General features: G+C 41.0%; 1 protein-coding gene across 1 annotated transcript in view; it reads right to left on the bottom strand.

Moving 5' to 3' along the window:
- Positions 1 to 8,763, bottom strand: part of b3glcta (beta 3-glucosyltransferase a) — a 69,169-nt gene extending 60,406 nt beyond the window's left edge. Inside the window, exon 1 of the mRNA XM_079246139.1 lies at positions 8,641 to 8,763. Coding sequence (XP_079102265.1) covers positions 8,641 to 8,704 — 64 coding nt within the window. The 5' untranslated portion in view covers positions 8,705 to 8,763. The remainder of the gene's footprint in view (positions 1 to 8,640) is intronic.
- Between the last annotated feature and the right edge of the window lie 4,311 nt (positions 8,764 to 13,074).

The following is a 13,074-nucleotide window of genomic DNA, read 5'->3' as shown; positions in this document are numbered from 1 at the left end:
CATCAATCTGGCAAAACAATAACATCTAAAGTCATTTTGGCTGCACACTACTGATATATATTGCACAGCTGCCACCCACAAACCTCTTCTGAGACCAATGAGCAAACAAGCTGAGGGCCATTAAATCCAGCTCTTACCCACCTTCTCTAAAGCTGCAGAGAGCAGCTTCAGCCCTCGAGTTTACACAAGAACACTGGTGAATGTGTCTGCTGAAGACAAGCAAATACTTAAGCACATCGAACCACACATAAGTGATCAGTCATTGGCAGATCTGAATTCCTCAGATGATAAAAATGAAAGAGTTTCATACTTTCACGTTGCTCCGTTTCAGCCTGTGAAAAGGTTCAGTTACAACTGAGTGTTAAGCAGCCATCACTTCTGTTAAAACGGCTCATTTTCTTATTTCAACAGTTGAAAACGTGACGTTAAGCCTTGCAGCAAAATGCTAACATTTCAAGATTACATGTTTGCCAATTATTTAATACTATTAACTGATTATTAATATGGTTGCTGATCGATTAACCAGTGATTGTTTTTGTTCCATTAGATCTGTTATCAGACGTCAGAACAGGTGTTTAAACTGTGTACACATGACACCATTCATATGACTTCACACACACACACACACACACACACACACACACACTTATAAAGGAAGAATATTCGGTGAGAATATGCAGATCTAATGGTTTATTTAGACTCTGTGCACAGATGTTTTCACAGCAAGGCAGCCCTGATATGAGGTAGAAATGGAATGAGAAGTAACACAATTTACAAGACGAAACCGTTTCATGAGACTTGATCAGCGGTGATTTTTGCAATTGTTGCCTTATCATTAACTCTGATCATGCTGTTCTTCCTGTGGGTGCTACAAATAACTGAAACTGTGCCGTGGTCCGTGGTTGTGTCCAGAGATGAACGTAGAAGACCTTTCTAATAAGATATTGAGTCGTATAAAAAGAACACTAGAAAAGTATTTAAAGGTGAAATGGTTTTCTGGAACAAAAATGATCTCTTAACCTGCTGCTTCTCGCTGTTGACCACTCTACTTAGATGATCCATCCTTGCATCTGTGTTTCCACCATAACTACGTCTAAGCAAGACAGTAGCCATATTGTACAGGCTGTGTGTTGACCTGTTGCAGGTAAATCAGTTTCCAGTCCCAAATCCCACCAAGCACCCCTCCATATTCTTGATGCTGTGTTTGTAGTAGTTGATAAAACATTTTTTTTTCTCATTTCTCATCAATCAGACCATTGTGATGAGAATGTGGGATTTCTCTGTGCTCCAACTTTGAATATGTGACAAAACTATGGAAGATACGTTTCCTCCGTCAGAGCGATTTTCACATTCTGTTCTTTGAAGTGGGTCAAATGACACTATTCTCCTCATCCGTGTGCATAAATGATGCATTTTAGAAAAAAAAGACAGGATCTCTCCCTCTTTTTGGCAGTTTAGCTTTTAGCTGTGTGGCAGCTAAACCTCCTGGCCTGAAATAAAATGGATAAAATGCAAGAAGATCTCCAGATCAGTGCATTTTGCAGAATTTCAACTGTACCATTTTCTAGTACTCTGAACTTACACTGCTGACGTGTGTTATTTTTGTTCTGCTCATGATAACAGATCAAAGGCCGCAAAGTACAGATAATTTTATTTTCTCTGCTATGTCTCAGTGTGATACTGTAAAACTGCTCGTCTTTTGTGCTGTTTTTACCAACATGCCTGTTTATCTCAGATGCAAATGGACGTATTGACAAGCAAATGCAAAATTAGGAGGAGTTTCTGCATCCATTCATGATTTTAATCTGGTTTCAACACACTTTTTCTTCAAAAATGACTAATCTATAAGAGAATTATATACACCCAATGTTTCATAAATCTGGTACAATATGCACATTTCTGCCTTTGTCATGACACTACACATAGACCACGGCCCTAGATGTCAAGGAAAGTGGGACAACATCCCTTTCATGACCCTCTGCATGTTTTTTCAGGACACTGGAAAGTAAAATCAGCTTTCTAGTAAATATTTCAACAGACCTGTTCTCATTTCAACTTCCTTCTCCTCCCTTTCAAAAAATCTGTTTTACTGTGAAATCTGAAGAAGACAGTAAGACTCTGCAGTGATTCCGGATGTTACAGTAAGTAGTTGATCCATGGTGATTAAAAAAAGAAGAGAGAAGAAGAAAACATGATCCAATTTGTACATATTTCACTGTTGTGTTTAAGTTCCAAGTTGCTAGCATTCTGCATGGACGCTATCTTAAAACAGAGACTAGAACATTTCCTTTTATGAAAGCGGTTTCTAAATGTGTTGGCATAGATGGCACACAGTTTGTGCCACATACAGTTGTAATACGTATTTGATTCGTACTTTAGAGAACTACTCTGCAAATGGTTAGTGTGCAAGAGGCAGAGGCTTCATCTGGCAATGTGTCATATAAAATTTAAAGTTTGTGTTGCAGCTCTAGCATTGCTGGCAGCTATCGGGTCCACAGCGGTTCTCCATCTAGGCAAGGAAAGTTTATTTGTACAGCACATTTTCTGTACAAGACAATTCAAAATGCTTTGCATAAAACCCTAAAAGCATTACAGATGGTGTTAAGAAAGCATTAAAAAGTAGTAAAAGGCAGCAACAAGTAGCAAAAATCACTACAGAATCATAAAAAAATAATAAATTATAATGATTACGAGCAAGATTTGTTTAAAGTTACCATTCAGACTTCATGTACAGGTGCATGAGGAGGGAAATGTTTTTAAGCCAGATTTAGAAGCGTCTACATTTGGAGAAACTTTCATCTCCACTTGCAGTTTCTTCTGCTGCTGCTGCATCTCCATCTTTAGTCTAGACTCTGGTCTGGACTGGACCTGAGTCTTTGGATCTAAGAGCTCTGCTACTTTAATACTCTGAACATATGACGGATGTATTCTGGGCCTGAACTGTTCTGGTATTTGTAAAAACAAGGTTCTAGTCAGTAGTGTGGCGCAAGCTTGGAGTTATGTAGGCTTTTACATGCAAGCAGTAAACTCACAAACTGTCATGTTTCAGTGTTTTTCTGTCTCTGTTCCTGTCTTATTTTGTCGCTTTTTCCTCTTGTGTATGTAGTTTAGCTTCCTCTTCCTGTTAATTAGTTCACCTGGTTTCAGCTAGTTAAAGCTATCCAACTGGGTCTCATTGCGTTTTGCGTGTGTTTATAGACAACCTAATTTCTGTTTTCATTCGCTGGTTCATTGCTTGTTTGTAGTTCTTCCTCGCTTGTTTCATTTATTGAAATACAAGTCCAGGCACTTCCTCTTCCTTCCTGCCTCTCTATTCTGTAACTGGGTCCACATCTCAGCCATCTCTAACTTATTTCTCCTTTTTTCCGCAGGTCTTCCTGATTAAGTGCAGTTGTACATGTTGTTCTGTCTTTCCTGTCCTCTCCACCCCAACCAGTCAATGCAGATGGCTGCCCTCCCTGAGCCGGGTTCTGCCGGAGGTTTTCTTCCTGTTAAAAGGGAGCAATCAGTTGGTTTCTATTATAGGATATGGATGAATTGGCTCAAAATGATGTGTATGTTGATTCGTGTATATAAAGTGCCTTGTGATAACATTGTTGTGAAGTGGCGCTATACACATAAAGTTTAATTGAATTGAAATCTCTCTACGCAACCTAAACCTTTTCACCAAATAATAGCCAGAAATAGAAGGATCAGATCGGTGGACATTTTGACAGATATGTTAACTGACAACATTTATGAAGCCAGAATGAGAAAATAACTAAACTCTGAGAACATGAAATACTGTGCTTTGTTTGTGTGTGTGTGTGTGTGTGTGTGTGTGTGTGTAAGATAGTGACTGACACAATAAGGTATTAATTATTGTTGCAAACTGTTTTTTTCAAGGCTTTTCCTTTTAATATGTATTAAGCATTTTAATAATGTACTTTGTGTTGCTTTGTGCATGAAAAACACTGAGTGATTGATAATCTTTGTCAAAAAGAGGCACTCTAATCTGGGAAGTGCAGGTAAAGGACTACTTCATAAGAAATTTTTTGTAAAGTCTAAACCAGACCAGCTTTCTTTAGTTCCTTATTTATTCCATTTTTCTTTAACCTTGGTTTTATCTTACAGATGCTTGAGATCAAAACATTTACAAGCACACTCTGGACAGCGTTGCAGTTAACAACACAAATGAGAGGACCTTACACAACATATCCCATATTTCCATCTGTGACAGGAGATTTAAACTCAGGGAGGCCAACAACGGCCTGACGGCCTAATCTGTAATATATTCATGCAAATTAGCTTCCTTTAAAATAAGACTAAGAAATACACTGCAGCTGAACTTATTGAATAGATTTGTTATTCATCTTCCATTACTGAAGGCCTCTGCCTTGCAAAATGCTATTTATAGTTAATGGAAAATCTAATTTAGTCTTTGAACTCCGCTGTGTATAACATGCTGTATCACAGAATATGACATTTAATATCCCAATAACAATATGCACTGCAATTTGTTCCAGGATGGCAACTGGGAACAGAGAATTAACCATCTTGTTAGAGAACTTCTTCGCCTCATTCTAACATTTTATCACTGCAGACATTTGAGTCACAGAGTGGACGGCATAAGTGTATTAATAGTGGCTGCATTCCACTTGGGGAGAGGTCTTGCTGTTATGCATGTTACTTAATGTGCTTTCCCCACTCTGAAAAGTTAAAATGTCTGTCCTAAAAATGATCTATAAACTGGAGAAATGTTGATAATAACTGAGGATAAAATGAAGTGCCAGTGGCAGCTCCATCTCACTGAGTATCAACGCTGTCCAAGCTGGTCTAAGTACCTACAGGAAGCGATATGTCACAGCAGACAGTTTTATATTGTCTAGTGAGATCATCCTGTTAGACCTTCCTTCCAGCACTTTACTTTTTATTGATTGATTCCTAATTGGTGTTTTAATCAAACAACTAAGACTTCCAGACAGCCATTTGTCCCTTAGCTGAAAACTGTTAAATCAGTTCAGTGTTGCAAAGGAAAGCCCAGAGCCACAGCAGCAGCTGAGCTGCAAAGTTCTCCTTGATCCATGACCTCTTCACCCCGTGACCCAGCTGGAAAAGAAAACTCAACATCAATCTGAGTGAACAGGAAGAGGGTGTTCAAAGCACTCCTCTTGGAAGAAAAGAAAAAAAATATTTGTATAAGTGATTAAATTCTAAAAAGGAAAAAACCAGGCAGGTCTGTTAAAGCTGGGACACCACCTGCATGTATTTGCAGAAAGAGTTTTCTTCAGCCTGCTTTTCACAGCAAGCAATATTTCCTTTTTGGAAGATAAGGGAGAACACTCAAACACAAAAGCCTAAGACCTGAGCCAGAGAGGCAACCATAACATCCCCGTGCCAGAAGGTTACTGTCAGCCTCGGTCGGTACGCGCATCCTGGCTCATCACATCACAGGTGGGCATCACTAAATACCAGTTTGAGAACACTCAGGAGGGGGTCTGAAACATTTGCAGAAACAATGGGAATACAAATAAGCCCCAGTCTGCATGGAGGAACCATCCATACAACTAGCACCCACTGCACACACAGAAGTCCCATAGCATCAGAGTGTGTATGCAAAGCCTTGTGGAATACTTTAACCATTTTGCTGGTTCGATTTAACTAAAAACAACTATTGAAGATTGAGTGGCTTGTTTTCCATTTCTTCCAGGATCATAAAGCTAAAAAAGCTTTAAATTGCTTTTCCGGATGAAAATTAATTATCTAAACATAGAAATATCCATCACACTAAATACTTACGAGTATATTTCAACGCCAACTGCATTCAGACACACACTCATTAAACGTGTGATCAACCCAGCCATCATCTCTTTTATTAATTGGGCCAAAGTATGTAAACAAATGTAAATGTAAAAAGGATGTTTTAAGATGTAGGAGGAATATAAAATAGGACTATACTTGCCTCCCAGTTTATAAGTAGGTCTGGCTCTATCTTCACCCCCCCCCCCCCCCCCCCCCCCCCCCAATATGTTCAGTCTGACAGTAACACACTCTCTATCTGAGCGTTGTCTTTCTTTGTCAATTCACCATTCAATCCAAAGAATTATATGCATTGACTGGCTTCAATCTCCAATACCATCTTGTCTGGAAAGTCTTTGCTTTTCTCTTTTTGTCCCCAGCTTGTCCGGAATAAACGCGCTTTGTGCAAGCATTCTTGCTGCAAGATACTATCAGTTCAAATATTTTTTTTAAACACATGTGCATCAGCAATGCTTTTTTGGCATTTTAAATAAATAACATTTATTTATTGAAATAATTTCAAGTAAACCAAAATACATTTCTATAACTGAGGCTTCTAATAAAGAGACACTGAACTGAGAAGAAACATTAGATGGCTTAATAAAATGTGCATAATCCATGAGACCAGTTTCTTATTTTAGTCTTGTGTAAACTGCAGATCTGCATTTGTACATTTTTAAATACTCCTCAATGGTTGATGAAACTCACAGTTTTTATTAGGTAGAGAGATAGTTTGACCTGTTTCACAGTTTAGTGGCTCGTCTCATTTCATCCTGGAGGTGAGCGTAGCTGCTGGTCAGAATAAACACTGCTGTCTGAAAGATGTGCTCTGTGGCTCTTTCCCCCACCACCATCTCTCAGTCTCTTCTTTTTTTTGTCCCTGAATTCAGTTGTGTTACAGCAGGGTGAGTTTTTTTTTTTGTTTGTTTGTTTTCAAAGGCTGTCTGTAACTCAAATTCTGACACGAAAATAGCAAAACCCTCCATTATGTCCCTTTAAATGAAAATGCCATCAAGCAACTTTAAAAACTAAGTTGGAAATAAGTCACATTTTTTCTGCATTAACATTACTCATCATCTGAAAATACAGAGAAGAATTTGTGGGTCTACCACATGTTTCACAACTTAAATGCAGCCCATGCAAACAGACTGTTATGCAGCATCAAAAAAGGCACTACTCTTCATCAGCTGTGTCCCTCGGGTGCAAATCATCAGAAATTACAGCCTGTTGAAACTTCATGGACAACAGTAATGAAATACAGCAGACGTGGCACTTTTATGTCTCCAAACTGGCAACTCTCCAAACCTCAGCCGAGCTGCGATGCTACTATATTACAAACAAAGGGGGCAGAAACAGCCTTGTCGGAGTGTGACAGCCAGCCATACGTGTTTGATTCAGCTCCAAACACGTAAACACAAGTTTAGTTTGCTTACAGGATCGATTGCAGCGGAGGCCCACGGCACCGCTTATTTCCCAGAATGCATTTTACTATTGACACATCCACAAAGTTAAACACTTACTGGTAAACATAGTATGTGTTTAGATTAAAGCCAAGCCAGAAGGCTGACTTTCACCCTTATTCCGTCAGGATGAAACTGACACAAGCCTCAATTTCTTGACCTCTCACCAAATATTAAGGATAAAAGCCGATCCTGAAGACATGTGGCAGCAGACTGTGAAGGCCGGATGATCCAAAGAGGAAGCTTCTAAAAAAAAAGAGCATAATCAGGTGTAAAGTGAGCACAGAAAGGATGTACGTGTGACTAAGTGGAGGTTAAAAAGCAATTATCCCTGGTCGATTTCAATTAATAATAAATCAGTGTGACCAGTGATAATTTACTGCAGCACAGTCTAACACAGACATTATGTTTTTGTCTTGTAGCGTTCTTGTGTTTTTATTTTTTCCTTTTTTCTACACTGTGATTTTTTTTTTTTTTTTTTTTCATGAGAATGCCACACTCTCCTGTCTGTGCTCTGGATTTCTCCCTTTCTACTCAAATGCTCATCCACATGGTGCTCTGAGTAAAAGGATACTCAATAAGTGCAAATCACTCCATAACCGCACATTATGTGCTTTCCTTCCTCACAATGAACAGGGCTCACTCAATACATTCTGCAAATCTCTGTGTGTGTAAAATACACACATTCACACTTAGGTTTGTCAAGGAAAACCATTACATGCATCCTATTACTGGTGAGTTAAATCAACTTTTTTTTCCCCCCACAGCTATTTTTCCTATAAGCAATCATCCCCACAGCAGTGAGAAAACTTGTTATAAATGCACATTTTCCAAGAGTTTTTGTTACGAGCTTAAAGAATAAAAAAGAAAACCTGAATGTGATGCTATGTGTCATTTTTGGACTTTTTAAGTTGCAAAATCGCATGTTTTAAGCAACAAGGAACACGGTAACTTGGGGCTTGTAGGAGAAGCAGCGGCGGCTGCTCGGATCCTGCCAGCGCAGCGTCGATGTGTCAGGAAGAAGCAACACGGCTTGTCGCGAAAAGGGGACACTTTCCAAAACAAATACCAACATACAAAGTCAGAGTGCTTCCAAACCTTCCCCAATGATCACCCATACTCATAGCTTACAGTCACTGCTCCGCACACACGCGTACGGCAAGCGCAAAGTGCAAATCGCCTGTAAAAACTCCTCAGGAAGTTGAGGCGGATCATGGCTTCTCACTTCTCCAACTGTTCTGAAAATACACGCAGCTCGCGTGTGTTTCTCCTATCCGGACACGCTGTCCAGCTGCTTTACGAACGCAAAAACAAGGCAAACTGCTCAGCCTGCTCATGTCCCTGTCAGCTTTCTGGTCCGAGCAGCCCGACGTGAGGATGAGAAAGTAAAGTGAGGACTTACGGAAGGAGAGGAAAATGAGACAGCTTGCCACTTTGTGTCCGATGTGTTGGCTGTTCGTCAGCATCCTGGAGAGGTGGGGGAGAAAGCTCCCGGTGCATGGGCTTCCTCCTTACAGTGTTAAAAAAAAAAACAGAAACAACGGGATTATTCCTTGTCACAGTTTGACGGAAAACGGGGAGTGGGTTTTGCGTTGTGGCAGCAGGCATCCCCGCTTTCTGTACGAGGAGCAGGCGCGCGCTCTGCTGGTGGGATGAATTCAGCTGACAGAGGGACTGGCCAGATGGAGGAAATACATAAATAAATAAATAATAACACCTACAAAAAGCTTTATGGTGCTGCCTTCGGGTGCTCTTCTGAGCATGTAAATACCTTAAACAATTAGCCATCTCCAATAATGTCAAAAAGCCCAATGAAGGCATAACCTATAGCCTACTTTATTTATGTACTTTTTTTTTTCTTATCTTGAACATTGTTTTTGCAGACCCATTCCGAAAATTTAAATAGTATGAAATACTACCCCCCTCCCTGAGCCGCTATCTTATCGTGGTGGATGGGTTTGTGTGTCCAAAAGATCCTAGCAGCTATGTAGTCAGGGGCTTTATGCCCATGGTAGGGTCACGCATGGCAAACAGGTGTCAAGGGGAGGGACCAGCCTGAGTGTGGCTCAGTGACCCCCATGATAATGACAACCATTGGCAGAAATGTTCCCTTGCCCAGACGTGGGTCACCGGGGCCTCCCTCTGGAGCCAGGCACGGGGTTGAGGCACGAGAGCGAGCGTCTGATTGCCGGGCCTTTGGCCGTGGGGCCTGGTCGGGCTCAGTCCGAAAGGGTTACATGGGTCCCACCTCCCGTGGGCTCACCATCTGCGGGATGAGCTGTGGGGGTCGAGTGCAATGTGAGCTGGGCGGCGGAAAGAGGCAGGGACCCTGACAGTCCAATCCTCGGCTGCAGAAAATAGCTCTAGGGATGTGGAACATCACCTTGCTGGCAGGGAAGGAGCCTGAGCTTGAGTGCGAGGTTGAGCGGTTCCAACTAGATAGTCGGACTCACCTCGATGCATGGCTTGGGCACTGGAACCAGTTCCCTCGAAAAGAGGCTGGACCTTCTTCCACTCTGAAATTGCTCACGGTGAGAGGCGCCAAGAGGATTCTCATTGGCCCCCAGCTTAGTACCTGTACGTTGGAGTTTACCCCAGTGGATGAGACGGTAGCCTCCCTCCACCTCTGGGTGGGAAGACAGGTCCTGACTGTGTTAAGTGGCTATGCACCAAATAGCGGTTCAGAGTACCCACCCTTTCTGGAGTCCTTGGAGGGAGTGTTGGAGGGTGCTCTTTCTGGGGACTCCCTTGTTCTGCTGGGGGACTTCAATGCTCACGTGGGTAATGACAGTAAGACCTGGAGGGGAGTGATTGGGAGGCATGGTTCCCCCCCCCCTTTGAACCCAAATGGTGTTTTATCATTGGACTTCTTTGCTCGTCATGGATTGTCCATAATGAACACCATGTTTGAGCAAAAGAGTATTCAAATGTACACCTGGCATCAGGACTTCCTGGGCTGCAGCTTGATGATCGACTTTGTAATCGTATCATTGGACCTGTGGCTACATGCCTTGGACCGTCTGGCAGAGTCCCCTGCCAGAGCAAGTTTCAACTCCCACATACAGCAGAGCTTTAACCATGTCCTGAGTGAGGCGGGGGACCTTGAGTCCAAATGGGCTGGGTTCCATGCCTCTATTGTTGAGACAGCTAGCCGGAGCTGTGGCCGTAAGGTCGTTGGTGCCTGTCATGGCGGTAATCCCAGAACTTGTTGGTGGACACCTGTAGTGAGGAATGCTGTCAAGCTAAAGAAGGAGTCCTATCAGGCCTTCATGGCCTGTGGGACTCTGGAGGCAGCTGATAGTGGGATGGGGGGTACTCCGGGAGAATGGGGTACCCCTTGTACAAGCTGTCCGGTCCTTGTACAATAGGTGTCAGAGCTTGGCCCGCATTGCCGGCATTAAGTCAGATTTGTTTCCAGTGAGGTTTGGACTCCACCTTGGATGCCCTTTATCACAGATTCTGTTCATAACTTTTATGGACAGAATTTCTAAGTGCAGCCAAGGTGTTTAGGGGATCCAGTTTGGTGGCCTCAGGATGGGTCTCTGCTTTTTGCAGATGACGTGGTCCCGTTTGTATCATCTTGCCATGATCTTCGGCTCTCGCCTGAGCGATTTGCAGCTGAGTGTGAAGTGGCTGGGATGAAAATCAGCACCTCCAAATCTGAGACCATGGTTCTCAGCCAGCATCGAGTGGATTGGCCTCTCCAGGTCGGGAGTCAGGCCCTGCCTCAAGTGGAGGAGTTTAACTACCCCGGGGTAGACCCAGGAAATGCTGGAGGGATTATATCTCTCCGCTGGCCTGGGAACGCCTTGGGATTGAATCATATAAACATGACCATCTAAAATACATTTAAGCCATTGTTTTTAACTCTTTACTGTTTTATATTAACAGTGTAATTTTCTATGCAACAGCACAGCATTTTGTGCATGGATACATATTACATTTCTCACCTGTCACAAAAAGTGGCCCTCAGTACTGCATTATTTAAACAGCTGACTTGTATAAAATGTACCTGAGTGGTATATTGGAAAAAAAAAAATCAGTCAAATATTTAATTTATTTTGTGAGGTTAGGTTAGTGTTCAGATGTGTTAGAGAAGAGTTTGCATCTGAATGTTGCAGGATAGTAGATCTTGAGGACCGGACTTGGGCCCCCTGACTTAAGCACTGTCTTTACAAGATACATAAGTTGCATCATATTTATACCATTAAAGGAGCTTAATTTTCTGTTGTAACTGCTCATGTAAATTAAATGTGTTCATTAGGAATGACAACATTTTTTCATTTGCCAAATTATATGTCTTTAATTCAATCAATTGGGGAGGCGGGGTCAAGGGACACTGTAACTGAATGTCATTTTGGATTAGCAGAGTGAATTGGTTTTACATAGGACGAGAGTATTATATTTATATTTGCATGTTGCTTGCAGAATGTTTGGTAAACATCAATATATTTTTGCCAAAACACAGATTTTATTAGAGGCATCAATATTTGGGATAGAAGTTAAAATGTACTTTCTTTTCGGTTTTATTGGCTATTAATTAGGTAACTGAAAGAAGAAGACATTTACTTGAGTCCTGTAATGACTCTGAAGCTTGTAGAGGTAAGTTGACGTTTTAAAACAGTCTGGCTTAACTTTTGGCTTTAGATGGATAAAATATAACATTTTTTGTAACACGGATTACTGCAATGTACATCTTTCTTCTTCCTTGTATGGCTGCATGTATGAGGCAGTATTTGCAAAGTCACATGAAGAGAAACATTCACACAGATGCATTTAGACAGAAGCAATGAAAGCACCAGATTTTTATTCTCCACTGACAGTAGATTAAAGAGCTCATTTGGTGACAGTTACTTGACATTAGACCTAGGCACTGTCAATATGTCTATTTCATGACTGCTGACAATAGACCAGGGCTTCTCAAATGAAGATGCAAATACCAGTATTTGGAGACATTCCAGGGGCTACATGAGAAAGTGACAAAAAGGGGAATAACTTGTTATATTTTTATTTCTTTCTAACATAATCAGTCTTACTTAAGTTTGTATAATGAGGTGAGTCAGTTCCGGATGCTTAGGATTACTAAACAGATGTGGAAATGTACATGTATATTCTAGTTAAATCAGACAACGCACAATTGATGGATTAAAGTTTTAGTGAGCATTGTAATTTGGCGGTTAGGATCTGACTCCATCCCTCTTGCACATGCGTGTTATTTAATTAATTAGATACTCAATTGAATGCTCAACTTTTTCTCTTTTAACCTGAGCCCATAGGTGGATGCTGGGGTGACAGAGGAGCTACAAAACATAATATAGAGAAAAATGTGAAATAGGAATGTTTTAATGAAACTTCAAATGGATTGAAGTTACTAAGATGTATATAAAAATTTATCAAATGAATAATTTTAGAGATAAAACTAAAGCAGCAACCCCATCTTTCAATATTAATAGAAACAACATCATCAACTGTAGCCTATATTTGAACTTTTTTTTTTAAAAAAAAAGAAAAAGTGAACTTAAATGTGACAAAGATTTTTACATATTTAGACTATTTTTGTCTCCCAATTCTAAGATGACCTTTCTTTCTGCCCCCTCATATTTACTGAGCATTTCTGAATAATTCAGTGTTTCTGCAGCTCTGAATGTGTGTGTGTGTGTGTGTGTGTGTGTGTGTGTGTGTGTGTGTGTGTGTGAGTTTAATTGCGTTTTAGAGTCGGGGCAAGTGCTAATAGTTATTGTAATCAAAAAATAAATGAGATGTGTAGAATTCCGTAGGAGTAATTATTATTTGGTGACACCGAATTGCAAAGAGGGAGGGGATGGGAATGTTCCGT

This window comes from Telmatherina bonti (assembly GCF_933228915.1).
Source record: "Telmatherina bonti genome assembly, chromosome: 9".
Lineage (NCBI taxonomy): Eukaryota > Metazoa > Chordata > Actinopteri > Atheriniformes > Telmatherinidae > Telmatherina > Telmatherina bonti.
The sequence above is the reverse complement of the archived record's forward strand: the minus strand, read 5'-3'. Positions and strand labels throughout refer to the sequence as shown.